The sequence below is a fragment of the Antennarius striatus genome, chromosome 19 (assembly GCF_040054535.1).
Source record: "Antennarius striatus isolate MH-2024 chromosome 19, ASM4005453v1, whole genome shotgun sequence".
Classification (NCBI taxonomy): Eukaryota; Metazoa; Chordata; class Actinopteri; order Lophiiformes; family Antennariidae; genus Antennarius; species Antennarius striatus.
In genome coordinates, this window is record NC_090794.1 from 3,114,732 (window position 1) to 3,126,948 (window position 12,217).

The 12,217-nt window shown below is 46.1% G+C and overlaps 1 protein-coding gene across 5 annotated transcripts in view; it reads left to right on the plus strand.

Annotated features, from left to right (window-relative positions):
• Positions 1–11,817, plus strand: part of gphnb (gephyrin b) — a 54,908-nt gene extending 43,091 nt beyond the window's left edge. Inside the window, exons 11-25 of one of the 5 annotated variants that reach the window (XM_068342160.1) lie at positions 2,212–2,268; positions 4,260–4,302; positions 5,113–5,250; positions 6,234–6,326; positions 6,603–6,658; positions 7,070–7,189; positions 7,419–7,477; positions 7,558–7,711; positions 7,883–8,004; positions 8,095–8,182; positions 8,706–8,779; positions 8,906–8,973; positions 9,109–9,212; positions 10,082–10,178; positions 10,542–11,817. In XM_068342160.1, coding sequence (XP_068198261.1) covers positions 2,212–2,268; positions 4,260–4,302; positions 5,113–5,250; positions 6,234–6,326; positions 6,603–6,658; positions 7,070–7,189; positions 7,419–7,477; positions 7,558–7,711; positions 7,883–8,004; positions 8,095–8,182; positions 8,706–8,779; positions 8,906–8,973; positions 9,109–9,212; positions 10,082–10,178; positions 10,542–10,675 — 1,407 coding nt within the window. In that variant the 3' untranslated portion in view covers positions 10,676–11,817. Of the gene's footprint in view, positions 1–2,211; positions 2,269–4,259; positions 4,303–5,112; positions 5,251–6,233; positions 6,327–6,602; positions 6,659–7,069; positions 7,190–7,418; positions 7,478–7,557; positions 7,712–7,882; positions 8,005–8,094; positions 8,183–8,679; positions 8,780–8,905; positions 8,974–9,108; positions 9,213–10,081; positions 10,179–10,541 lie in introns of those variants that run through there. The other 4 variants (XM_068342161.1, XM_068342162.1, XR_011038921.1 and 1 more) reach the window with 4 other exon arrangements.
• The last annotated feature ends 400 nt before the right edge of the window (positions 11,818–12,217 follow it).

The window sequence follows — 12,217 nt, forward strand, 5'->3', positions numbered from 1 at the left end:
ACAGAAGCTTTGTGAGTCACTCAGGTTTTTGTGTTAGTGTGATCATTCATGCAGAAATTAAAATAAAATTAAATGTATCAGAGGTGAAGCTAACACAATCCAGAGGGATGTTGTTGCCCCTGAAAGTTGCACCAGAAGTTGCCCTCCTGTGTTTCGCCACCTTTGGAGTCACGTTCCTCCCCGTTGCCTCTCTCCCTCCCTCTGGAGATCTCCACTCATTCCTCACCCATCTGGGGTGTGTGTGTGTGTGTGTGTGTGTGTGTGTGTGTGTGTGTGTGTGTGTGTGTGTGTGTGTGTGTGTGTGTGTGTCCAGGCGCTCACCTCCGCTCCCAAGGGAGGGGGGGGACGTCTTCCTGGAATGCCACAGTAGCATTTTGTCCTTCCCTCCATCACTGTCGCTATCACTCCAGCGTCTTGCCCCCCCCCCCCCATCCCTCCTCTCCTCCGTCCCATGGTGTGAGGTGGTTGAATCCGGATGAGACGAACCCCCCACCACCACCACCACCACCACCCCCCCACCCTGTCACGGCGCTCTCCTCCTCGCAGCGGACGGATAAATCTCCCCCCTCCTTTTGCATAATTTGTCTGACAGCTCCTTTGTTTTGTGCTGAGCTCAGCACCGCTGCGCTTGCATCCCATCATTTCCTGGTGCTTCTCTTCAGCAGGCTGGTTATTGGCCCCATCGATCTCCCCCCCCGCCCCCGGGTGGCCTGAACCCCCCACCACCACCACCACCACCACCCCAAGAGCCACGTATCTCGCTGACCTGGCAGCGCTCCCCACTTTGTGTCCATCGACACCGCCACCTATTCGCCGGCCCATTGATCGCCCTGATTGTTGTTTTCTGGCAGGGAGGGGGGGCATCCGATCTAAGCCCGTCGACTTCTGTTCTTAAAGGGAGCTTCCAAACTCTTTGTGTGTGTGTGTGTGTGTGTGAGGTGTGTGTGAGGTGTGTGTGTCGACATCTGCATCCCTCACATTGAAGCCATTCTTCTCTCTCACTCGGTTCACCAGTGATGTGGAGGGGGGAGGGGGGGGTGAGGCGAAGGGTAGCTTAGATACGAGGGTGAGACTGTTTGACTGTCTGCTTTTTCGCCCCCCCCAACTCTCCCAAATCATCCCGCACCCATAATCCCCTTCACCTCCTAACCCTACCACCCTCCCTGCCCAGCTTTACCATTGTGTTCACCTACATATGCAAGGTGTCCCCCCCCCTCCCTCCTCCTCTCCCATGGCTCTCTGATGATGCTCGGCTCTTGTTTTCAGACTGAGTGTCACCCCCCCCCCCACACACACACACACACACACACACACACACACGACACCCCCTGATCGGTGACGGTACATCAGAGCAGCGATGTTTTCAAACAGATCCGCTGTAGTTAGTCAGATTGTGATGTCACTGTTGTGGATTCAATAAAAAATCAATGTCCTGGTCGTCGGTTGTTAGTTTTCACATCTGCTTTTCAATGTCTGCAAGTTTGATCTGTGTCTGTAGCTGTTTTTAGCCCCCCCCTCCTCCTCCTTTGTCTTCCTCCATCTCTCTCTCTCTCTCTCTATAAGGGCTGTATTGTCACACAGGTCTCCTAGCAACCACAGCAGGCATCATCATCATCCCAATCCACTGTTAAATAAACTTATTATAGATACAAACACACATGCGTGAGTATTTTTAGCTAGCTTAGCATATGTTAGCCAGCGCTTTAAGTTTTTGTTAATACGCGCCCAACTCTCGCATTGACAACGACTTTTTACCAGCATTCACGTACATCGCTCGTGAAAGAGAAAAGACTGACTGTTTTATGTGGCGTTGTCACGGTGACGGTGGAGTCGTTTTGGCTGCATCGGATTCGAAGACGCGGAATATCGACAGCAACATTAGAAGTCACATCCGTCTCGTCCCAAAGTGAGGCCCGTGATTGGCCGACTCATCGATTCAGTGACGAAAACATATTTTTCTTATATTTTGGAGAGCGTTGCTTCAGATTATTCACGAGATTAAAGTATTAATCCACCCTGAAGCCCCTCACGCTTTCTTTCTTCTCCTCTCCACCCGTCTCCGCCCTGTCCTCCCACTAGAGATGCTCGTCCTGTTGGAAGCCTGTCTGTCTGTCTGTGTGTCCGTCTGCCCGTCTGTCTGTCTGTCTGTGGTGCTGTGGTTGGGGACAGATGCACTGACGCTGATGTGATTCGATGCTTTATCTCCACTAGCTCCAGTGTAGGTTGGAGGGGCTTAAAGATGATCGCAGGAGGACCTTCAGCTCTCGAGTAACTATCCCGCCCCCTCCCCCCCCCACCTCCTTTTACCTTTCCCTCACCCTCCGCCGAGGAGCGCGCAAAACAAATGCCCCCTCTCTCTCTCTACCCCCTTCTGCTTGCCGTTCACTCTTTCTCTTTATCTATCTCCATCTCTTTGTCTGTCGTTCACCCTGTCTCACTTTGTCTCCATCCCTTCTCCTCCCTTCTCGTCTTCTCTCCCCCCCCCCCCCCACATCCGTTTGTCTGCCCCCTCGTTTTCCGTCTTCTCCGGTTAACATGCTCCGCTTTCAGTAGCTCTGTCTGGTGTGCTGGATGTCTGTGGAGTAGACGTCATCAGGCCGTTCTAGTGGTCTTTATTGTTTCTAGTCTCCCTCCCCTCCCTCACCAACCCCCCCCCCCCCCCCAGCTGTGTCTCGGCTCTGTAGTTTAGTGAAGTCTGTCGAGTCCGTGCTTCCTGTTTCTGTTTCCTTTCTGTCCGGGCTGTGGGACCACGTCACGCTGATCCTCCATCCTCTCACACTCCTCCTCCCCTACCTGTCTCTCTCTCTCTCTGCCTGTCTCTCTCTCCATCACTCTCCCTCCCACCATCCCACTCACTTTGCCCCACCTCCCATATCGCACCCTCTCACCTTGGCTGTTTGGTGCCCTGTGGTGTCACAGATTTTAGCCCAGTTACCATGGCGTCGAGGGAGGAAGGGTTGGGGGTTGGGTGTGTAGACAGGGAGGCCTTCACCTTCACCACTGGCCACGCCCACCTGAGATTAGAACGCCGGGTCCCAGACGTTATGGAGGCTGCAGCCGCTGCAGGAAAGGAACATCCAGGAAATGACATCACATCTGGATTAAAGTAGATCCTACCAGCAAAAAAAAGAAAGACGACTGGAGAGCTAAAAAAACCCCAAAAAAACGTCCCATTGGCTGAAAAATTGATTGAAACCACACAAACTGGGCCAATCTGGATTATTTCCCACTTCCGATTCCTTCCCTTATCTCGTCGCTACGTGAGGCCGAGCTTCCCAAACGCAGGTTCCGATTGTAACGCCTCGTCTTCTTCGCAAGGAGGATTAAAAAACAGCTCCGTTAGCATTAGCAAAGCTGCTAATATTAAAGTCTGTAAAGTATGGAAATACATTGTATGATAGTAATTAAGAGGATGACGGCGCTGCTGTCCTGTCTCAGCTGGGATTTAATCACGTTGAACAGATTTGGATGTAAAATTTCTTGCCAAAATCTGAGTGATTTCAATAAGCTTCAGTATCCCACAATGCCTTGCACAAAAAAAGGCAGAAGACACGAGTTTTAATAGCAAAACGCCGTCAGGAAATTAATCTGTGAGCATCCCTGCGTCACTTCCTGTTTGCATTTGATCCACAACACATCTCCCGACCTCGGGAGGGAATTCCGTCACGCCTTTTGGGAAGCTCAGCCCCGATCGAACCCGCTCTGCTCTCCTCGCCACTTTTACAACTTCTCTAAAACTCTCCGACAAAAAAAAAAAACAAAGAAAAGAAAACCTTCTAGGCCTGCACCACATCTGAACAGCCACTCTATATCTATACTCGACACATCTCCACCACATTTGATGTCACACCGTAGCACAGTTGAAACATCTTGTTATGACCTTGTGATACGATATTGTCACTCTGTATGTCGTTGCCTTTGTCCACATCTTCTTTTTTAGCGCCGTAATCTACCAGTGATGTGACATGTCAGTGTATTTATCAGTGTCAGCACCACCTGTGGTATGATGTAATGCACATTAAGTGATGGTAATGGCATTGGAGGAGATGCAGCCATCTCCCGGCAGCAGGACAAAGTGCACAGTGTAGTGTGACACGGCTCTTGCTAATGCTTCTGACTGTTGTATAAACAGCTTCTCATCTCAAGCATGTCAAAAGAGCAGCTTGGTTTATCTCAAATTACCACCGCTTCTGCTCTCTCTCTCTCTCTCTCTCTCTCTCTCCTTCCTCTCTCCTCCCAATCGCTCTCTCCATCTTTAGGTGCAGTCACGATGCAGCAGCAAAGAAAATATCCTAAGATCAAGTGAGTAACAAGTTTCCACTCCGGGTTCGTGGCGCTTTTGCATCGCGATTTGTTCTCCAGCGGTTTGTTCAGCCTCATGTTCAGCAAGAGGATGTCATGAGGAAGCGTGAGCGTACGTTTAGAGGAGAGGAATTGGGTCAAGGCGAGTGAAAGCACAGCATCTACTCGTCGCTGCCAGGCAGGCAGATAGAGATAAGGCAGGGAAGAGAAGGGGCAGATTACAGATTAGTTACACCTTCCTTTTCTTGCTTTTACCTGTGGGATTATTAGAGAGGTATTATTAGACCGACGTGACGGACTAACACCTGGATCCTGCAACCGGGAGAAAACAAATGGGACTGTTTCTTCCAATCCCTCTGCGTGGGTTTTCAGTTTGCGCTGATAAATGTGAAAACATACAAACCCTTCAAATACAAATCAGTTTAATCCAGTCATATTAGTGATTTAAAAAAAAAAAAGTATATACATATAAATATATATTTCCTATGTGATTAAATATCTTCTCCCGAATTAATCTGAAATTCTCTTGAAGGGTTTTTTACATTTTTTCTCCGAACCTTGGGCTAAAATTAATTCATTAAAATTAATTCCAGCACACTGGATTATAAAGCACACTGGATTATAAGGTGCATTGTCGGTTTTTGGGAAAATTAAAGGCTTTTTAGGTGCGCCTTATCGTGCGGAAAATACTGTACATCCTCCTCCCTGTCCTCCTATCGTTTTTCAAACCATCCAAATTAAGATTTTACACTAAACTCAGCCTGGACGTGAACGTATTGTCGTGACTTCCTGACGTGGCGTGTCCTGCAGGTCACAGCGCGGTGGACATCACCAAGGTGGCCCGGAGGCACCGCATGTCGCCGTTCCCCCTCACCTCCATGGACAAGGCCTTCATCACTGTGCTGGAGATGACCGCCGTCCTGGGCACCGAGATCATCAACTACAGAGGTGAGGAGCCTCACCCCGCCTCACCCCGTGACCTCATCACCACCCTCCACCCATCCCATCATGCCCCCTGACATTAGTTATGATGTTTTTTTTGCTGGAAGGATTAGCACGTCTAGGAAATAACCGCCCAAAATGCACGTTTGTGGTTTTTATTATCGATGATTTTCACCCACCTTTGATTTTGACGTTCAAGCGTGTTCTGGTCAGCGTCATGAATCAATATCGATCGATAAACTCAATCCATTATCGGCAACGGACGTGGAGACCGGAGGATAAACTCGAGATGCATTATTTACAGAAGCTTGTGACGACTGTCCTATCAGCTGACGTGTGTGCGTGCGTGCGTTTGTGTGTGTGTGTGTGTGTGTGTGTGTGTGTGTGTGTGTGTGTGTGTGTGTTCACTCACTGGTATCGACGCTCAGATCTTCACATTAATGCCCACATAATCATCACAGCATAAAGGCTCTGGGACGATCTATTTATAGCCACACAGCAGCTTAAGATATTTTAGTGCCAGGATTTTTCTCCTCCACCCACTCTCTCTCTCTCTCTCTCTCTCTCTCTCTCTCTCTCTCTCTCTCTCTCTCTCTCTCTCTCTCTCTCTCTCCTCTCTCTCTCTCTCTCTCTCTCTCTCTCTCTCTCTCTCTCTCTCTCTCTCTCCATCTTTTTCTCTCTTTCCTTCCTTCCCTCTGATCTATTGTCTCTTTGCCGAGTCTCTGTTCTTCCCACACGAATGTTTCCTGAGTGTGTTTCTTTTTTTTTTTAATTTTTCTGGTCGTCTGTCTGGTGGAAACGGTCAAATGAAAATGCACGAATCAACAAGGCGGAAACCGAAAAAAAAAGGAGTGTGTGTTTGTGTTTGTGTGTGTGTGTGTGTGTGTGTGTGTGTGTGTGTGTGTGTGTGTGTGTGTGTGTGTGTGTGTGTGTGTGTGTGTGTTCTCCACCCTCCCCCTCACTCCCGTCTTCTTCCTCCTCCACCACAGATGGGATGGGTCGAGTCCTGGCTCAGGACGTTTATGCCAAAGACAACCTGCCCCCCTTCCCCGCCTCTGTTAAAGATGGTTACGCTGTGAGAGGTGAGTCCCGGGTCGTCATGGCAACTGATTCCTAATAGGTTTATGTATGTTTTTAACATTTTTAAATAAAAAAACGACTAATTTGAACCTTTTTAGAGGAAGTGGACCTGTATTACAGAATGTGGAGACACATCCAAGTTTTTAAATTTAAAGCCGTGGATGAAAATGCTGCTGAAGAAGGAAAAAACGTCACAAGAATTCGAGCTAAAGCTATGCTAAAGAGTTTTAAATAAAGTTTAAATCACGTCCCTTAAATACGTCTTTCTTTCGTCGTAGCGGCTGACGGTCCCGGCGACCGCTTCATCATCGGAGAGTCCCAGGCTGGAGAGCAGGTCCGTCTGCACCCCCCCAACGACACACACACACCTGCCACACACACACACACACACACAAACGGAGCGCCTGGCTTTCGCCCTTGGTCTCACGCCTCGACCAGCTGTAATTGCACACCTGCGTTCCTTCAGCAGGTGATGAAACCCCCTTTTGCTCCAAAGCGGAGCTTGAAAGTCAAAGTGCTGCCAAAGTATAAAACAGATGAGACCTCAGAGAGGAGCGGGCTGCACAGATTTATCGACCACACTGACCTTTCATCTCGAGCAGAATCGGCAAGCATGCAAATGTGTTCTCTGAGCGCGCCGGCGTATCCTTGACTAGACCTGCGAAATTCCTTACATGCTGGTTTTTTTATTTTATTTTATTTATTTTAAGTTGATATTTTCCTCACGTTTTGCGTGTCTCTGCAGCCCACCCACACCGTGATGCCCGGTCAGGTGATGCGGGTGACGACGGGCGCCCCCATCCCTTGCGGGGCCGACGCCGTGGTCCAGGTGGAAGACACCGAGCTGCTCCGCGAGTCCGAAGACGTAAGCCCGATTTTAGCCGAGCAGTGAGGACATCTTTGAACGCTGTGTTCACAAAAAGAACAAACCTGACTTTTGACTTCAAAATGTGGAAAAATAAGATGTTTTTAGCACAATTCTAAATTATGACATTTAGTTAGAAGCGGGACTTCAGGATCCAATAAGATTTCAGCTTGGGCCAGTGCTCCTCTAGCCTCATTTTGAAGGATCTGACCGGCGGTTTGTGTTTCAGGGAACAGAGGAACTGGAGGTACGCATCCTGGTCCAGGCTCGTCCGGGTCAGGACATCAGGTCAGTGCCTTACTTCATTATTTTATTAGCCTTCCTGTTAAACGCAGTTTAAATGTCCTCCTTTCCCCGTCCCGCCACAGGCCCATCGGTCATGACATCAAGCGTGGGGAGTGTGTTCTTGCTAAAGGCACCCACATGGGCCCGTCTGAGATCGGCCTCCTGGCCACTGTGGGCGTCACGGAGGTGGAGGTCCAAAAATTCCCAGTGGTAGCTGTCATGTCCACAGGGAATGAGGTAATAACAAACAACGCTAGATGATTGGTTTTATTAGTTTTAATCTCTCTATTATCAATAAGTTATATGATAGATAACAGCCCTCTCAAGCCCCGCCCTCACTTTTACCTCCACTGACGTGAAGTCGGAATCAGATTTTCGATATTCCATTTCTCCACGTCTGTCTTGCAGCTGCTAAACCCAGAAGACGACCTCCATCCTGGGAAGATCAGGGACAGCAATCGCTCCACCCTGCTCGCCACCATCCAGGAGCACGGCTACCCCACCATCAATCTGGGGATCGTAGGCGACAAGTAAACTTCCTGTTTATGCTCCAGTAGCATCTCTTTACTTCCTCCAGAGTTACTTTTCATTCCTTGAGTGTGTCTGTTTGCGTCCCACAGTCCCGACGACCTTCTCAACGCTCTGAATGAAGGCATCAGCCGTGCTGATGTCATCATTACCTCAGGAGGAGTATCTATGGGAGAGAAGGTAAGTGAGCCAGCTGGTCACTGCGTTGGGTTTTGCTGACACCTTGTGGTAGAGAACGGAATGGCAGCCTTTATTCTCACTTCTACTGGTTTATAAACACAAATAACCAGTCACACATAAAACCATTCAAATGGGTCAATACAACAGATTTTAAGGGTTTTTTGTGTCACAAACTGTTAACTTAATTGATTACTGCAGTTTCCAAATCTTCTGAATATAACTCTCAACTCTCAAACATTGGCCAATTGGATGTGTACAAAACACTTCCTGGTTCACTGGACACCTGCAACATGTGTGAGGGTCAGATAAGATTCCTCTGGAAACTGGTGTTTGAATCAGCATCAGTTCATGTAGAGACTGCAGTAGTCAGTAAAAGTAGACTTTTAGATTATATTTATAACGCAGCATTAAAAACTTTAATTGCAAATGACTGTAAGTCCAAATAATTCCGTTGATCTCTCAAAACGACTCTTTGATGAAGATCCACGTCTTTAAAGTTTGTAACTGTACTGTCTCTTCGTAGGACTACCTTAAGCAGGTGCTGGATATCGATCTTCACGCTCAGATCCATTTTGGTCGTGTTTTCATGAAACCAGGGTAAGAAAATGCGTCGCTTTATTCCCCTGCTAGGCAGTTATATGAATAAAATGTAAGTAATAAAAAGTGGAGGCTCAGAGGAACGGATCAAAATTAAAATCAACACTGGTTTTTCTTTTTTTTTAGTCTCCCAACAACATTTGCCACCTTGGACATGGACGGTGCTCGCAAACTAATCTTTGCCCTCCCAGGTAGTGTGTGAAGTTGAGAGAAAGAGTGATTCACCCACTGGCTCTGAAGAGACGTTGCTCATATATTCTTCTCTCCGTTTCTCCCCCCCCCCCCGCCGCCATCCTCTCCCCGTCCATCCATCCATCCATCTGTCCTAGGAAACCCTGTGTCCGCTGTTGTCACCTGTAATCTTTTTGTCATCCCTGCCTTGAGGAAGATGCAGGGCATTTTGGACCCAAGGCCCACCATCATTAAAGCGAGGGTAGGATGCACAGGGCAACAAGGAAGCCCGACTCTCGAGACCGTCACCCGCTGAAGCGCTGGTGGTCATAAAAAGGATTTATTTTTTTCTTGCAAAGAGGTTTTTTTTTTAAAATTATTCTTTCATGTCCAAAAAGTAGAAAGACCAGTCCCTCAAAAAAAAATAAAAATCTCTTCCTTTATGTGGAAATTTGAGCGAAGATGCAACAACCTGCTGCAAAGAGGAAATAGAAAGCATGAAAAGTTTTATGTTTATGCTTGAATTCCAGGCTGTTTTTATTGCAATGCATTGCATCTTATATGTAATAGTATTTTCATCATCTTCCTGATGCATATTTATGTTGAAGGTTGGGAGAGAAACCAATCATGGCCCACACTAACCTGAAGGCCTGCTCTGGTCATGAATATTCAAAATCATAGAGCAGGAAACATCCTAATGATATCCTACTCGCTGAACATCCATAGCCGGCGTCCCCTGCCTGTCTCATCCGGGGAGACGTCGCATCATTTTCTCTTATAAAGCAGTTGGAAATCACCTTGAATGCATTATTGCCACTTAGCGGCGCGCCGGATCGCCTGAAAGCGCAGACGCAGGGCGATAATATCCCACAGCAGACGGTTCCAGACCGGGTCAAATAGTGTTCTGGGGTGGGGTGGGGGGGGGTGGAAGCTTTGCCAATATAGTTGGGAAAGTTCCAACACATTTCCCCTTCAGCCTGTTAGAAAATATGTGAAGGGTTTGTTAATGTTTGGCACATAGATTAAACTGCATCCTCCGTTCTGGATCGACAGCCAAAGGTGGGTTTTTCGGATTTCCAAATATCTGTCCATCTTTTGTAACGTGACGCTGTGTGTGTGTTTCCTCTCTAGTTGTCATGTGATGTGAAGTTAGACCCTCGTCCTGAATACCACCGCTGCATTTTGACATGGCATCACCAGGAGCCCCTGCCGTGGGCACAGAGCACAGGTACCCAGGATGGGACCCTAAAGCATCAAACCAGGGATGCAGGATGAGGAAAAGAGAATTAGACCGAATATTTGCTATTTTTATACTGCTAAAAAATACACTTGGTGAAATGCAGTTACTTCAAATAGATATTTACTTCATATCTCTGCATCATTAGATTGTAAAACTGCTATTGTCAGATAGAATATTTCTGTTAAACGCACAGAAATGATGTAGTTAATTGAAAAGTTTTAGTGCTCAGTTGATAAATTCAGATCAAACTATTTCTACTATAATCTATTACAGATACTCTAAATAATTGTCTTAGATTTCTGTAATTGTCAGTATTTTGTCCCTTCTGACCTCCCTTCCTTTCTGCTGCAGGGAACCAGGTGAGCAGCAGGCTGATGAGCATGCGCAGCGCTAACGGGCTCCTGATGCTACCTCCCAAAACAGAGCAATACGTGGAGCTGCACAAGGGCGAGGTCGTCGACGTCATGGTCATCGGCCGGCTATGATGTCATCACCCGGGGACGGAGCGTCGGCGTCATATAGCGAGGGTCGGAATGGGTGGTTCACGGTGCATGTCCACATATCATTGACTATTCTGTAATATGCAACGGCACAGCTAGTTTTTATTGATTTGGATAACGTTGAGGTATAGTCAACATCTTGATCACAACCTAGATACATATGAAAAAAATTAATTTAAAAAGATTATAGTATTTCAAACAAAGAAAATATAAATTTTAATGAAAAAAATCTAATTATAAAAGAGATTTATTCTGTAATATATTATTATGATTATTCTTATTATTATTATCATTATTCTTCTTATTATCATTATTATATTAAGGCAACTTTGTTCCTTTCATTGCAATTGCTTTGTGTGTTCAATGCTAGACCTTATCTATAGCAGTAGCATTTTAATAGACAGCTGTAGGTGCCTGCCAGGACAAAAAAAAAAAAGAAAATTATTATTTTCTCATCCTTAGTGGAAAAAAAAAAATCAGTTTTTTGAAAAATGATGAAAATATTGAGGAAGACTCCAGATTCCCCATTGGTGCTCAGGAAAGAGGAAGAGGGGGGCACATCGAGACCCCTTCCTCATTAGAGCGCCCATCAAGGTGACACTTCTGTTTTTCTCTCATTAGTATGCATCATAATGGCTTCACAAAGAGCTTTGCTTGTTGTTTATCTTGTGAGTCTTGTTTATGTGCGCAGTGCCAAAATGCCTGGGCAGGGAGGAGGTGGTGTCGGGGATGGGGAAGGTGGGGAAGAGGAGGGTGGTGGTGGTAGTGGGGGGCACACCCCAGTCTGCCCAGACCCTGAAGCTTCCTTATATTCACGGTGACCAGGTGTAAACTCGCCCCAAACACACACACACCCCTCTCCCCCGAGGGGTGAGCCGAACCTGGGGGTGGGAGAAAAATAGTCTTTTATTTGATCAACTATTTGAGAAAAAAAAAGAAAAGAAGCAGCTTCTTTAAGTGCTGACAGCCTTTTTAACCAACTTCACAAAAAATGTACAGAAAAAAAAGAACCATATTGTACAGATATATGTGACCAGCACTCCTAAGGAAATTATTAAGCAATGAGGAGACATTGAACAACGCTGTACTATAACATTTTCTGTAATGATATGAAACTGATGAAAGAGACTAAGATAATAAAAATCCTTGATCATTATGTAAAAAAAAAAACAAAAAAAAACAAAGTTCTTGTTGGTTTTCTTTTTTTAATAAAATATATCTAAAGAAAATAAGAAATGATTTTCTTTTTTTGGTGCTAAAAGTTTGCCAGATGCATAAATGAGTAATGGTCTGACTTTTATTTATACTTGACAATTATTTCATTTTTTAATCAACTTTATTTATTTGACTCATTACATAAAGAGCTTTTAAATTGGGTTCCAACCTTCTTTAAAGATCACAATGGCTTTGGTTGTTTCAGGCTGTTCTGAGTTTTTTATTTCTCCTCTTTACTCTTTGTTATTTTTATTTAAATGTTTGTTTGAGAGCTGAAATAACCCAACATTTAATCAAAACAAAAGTATGTAC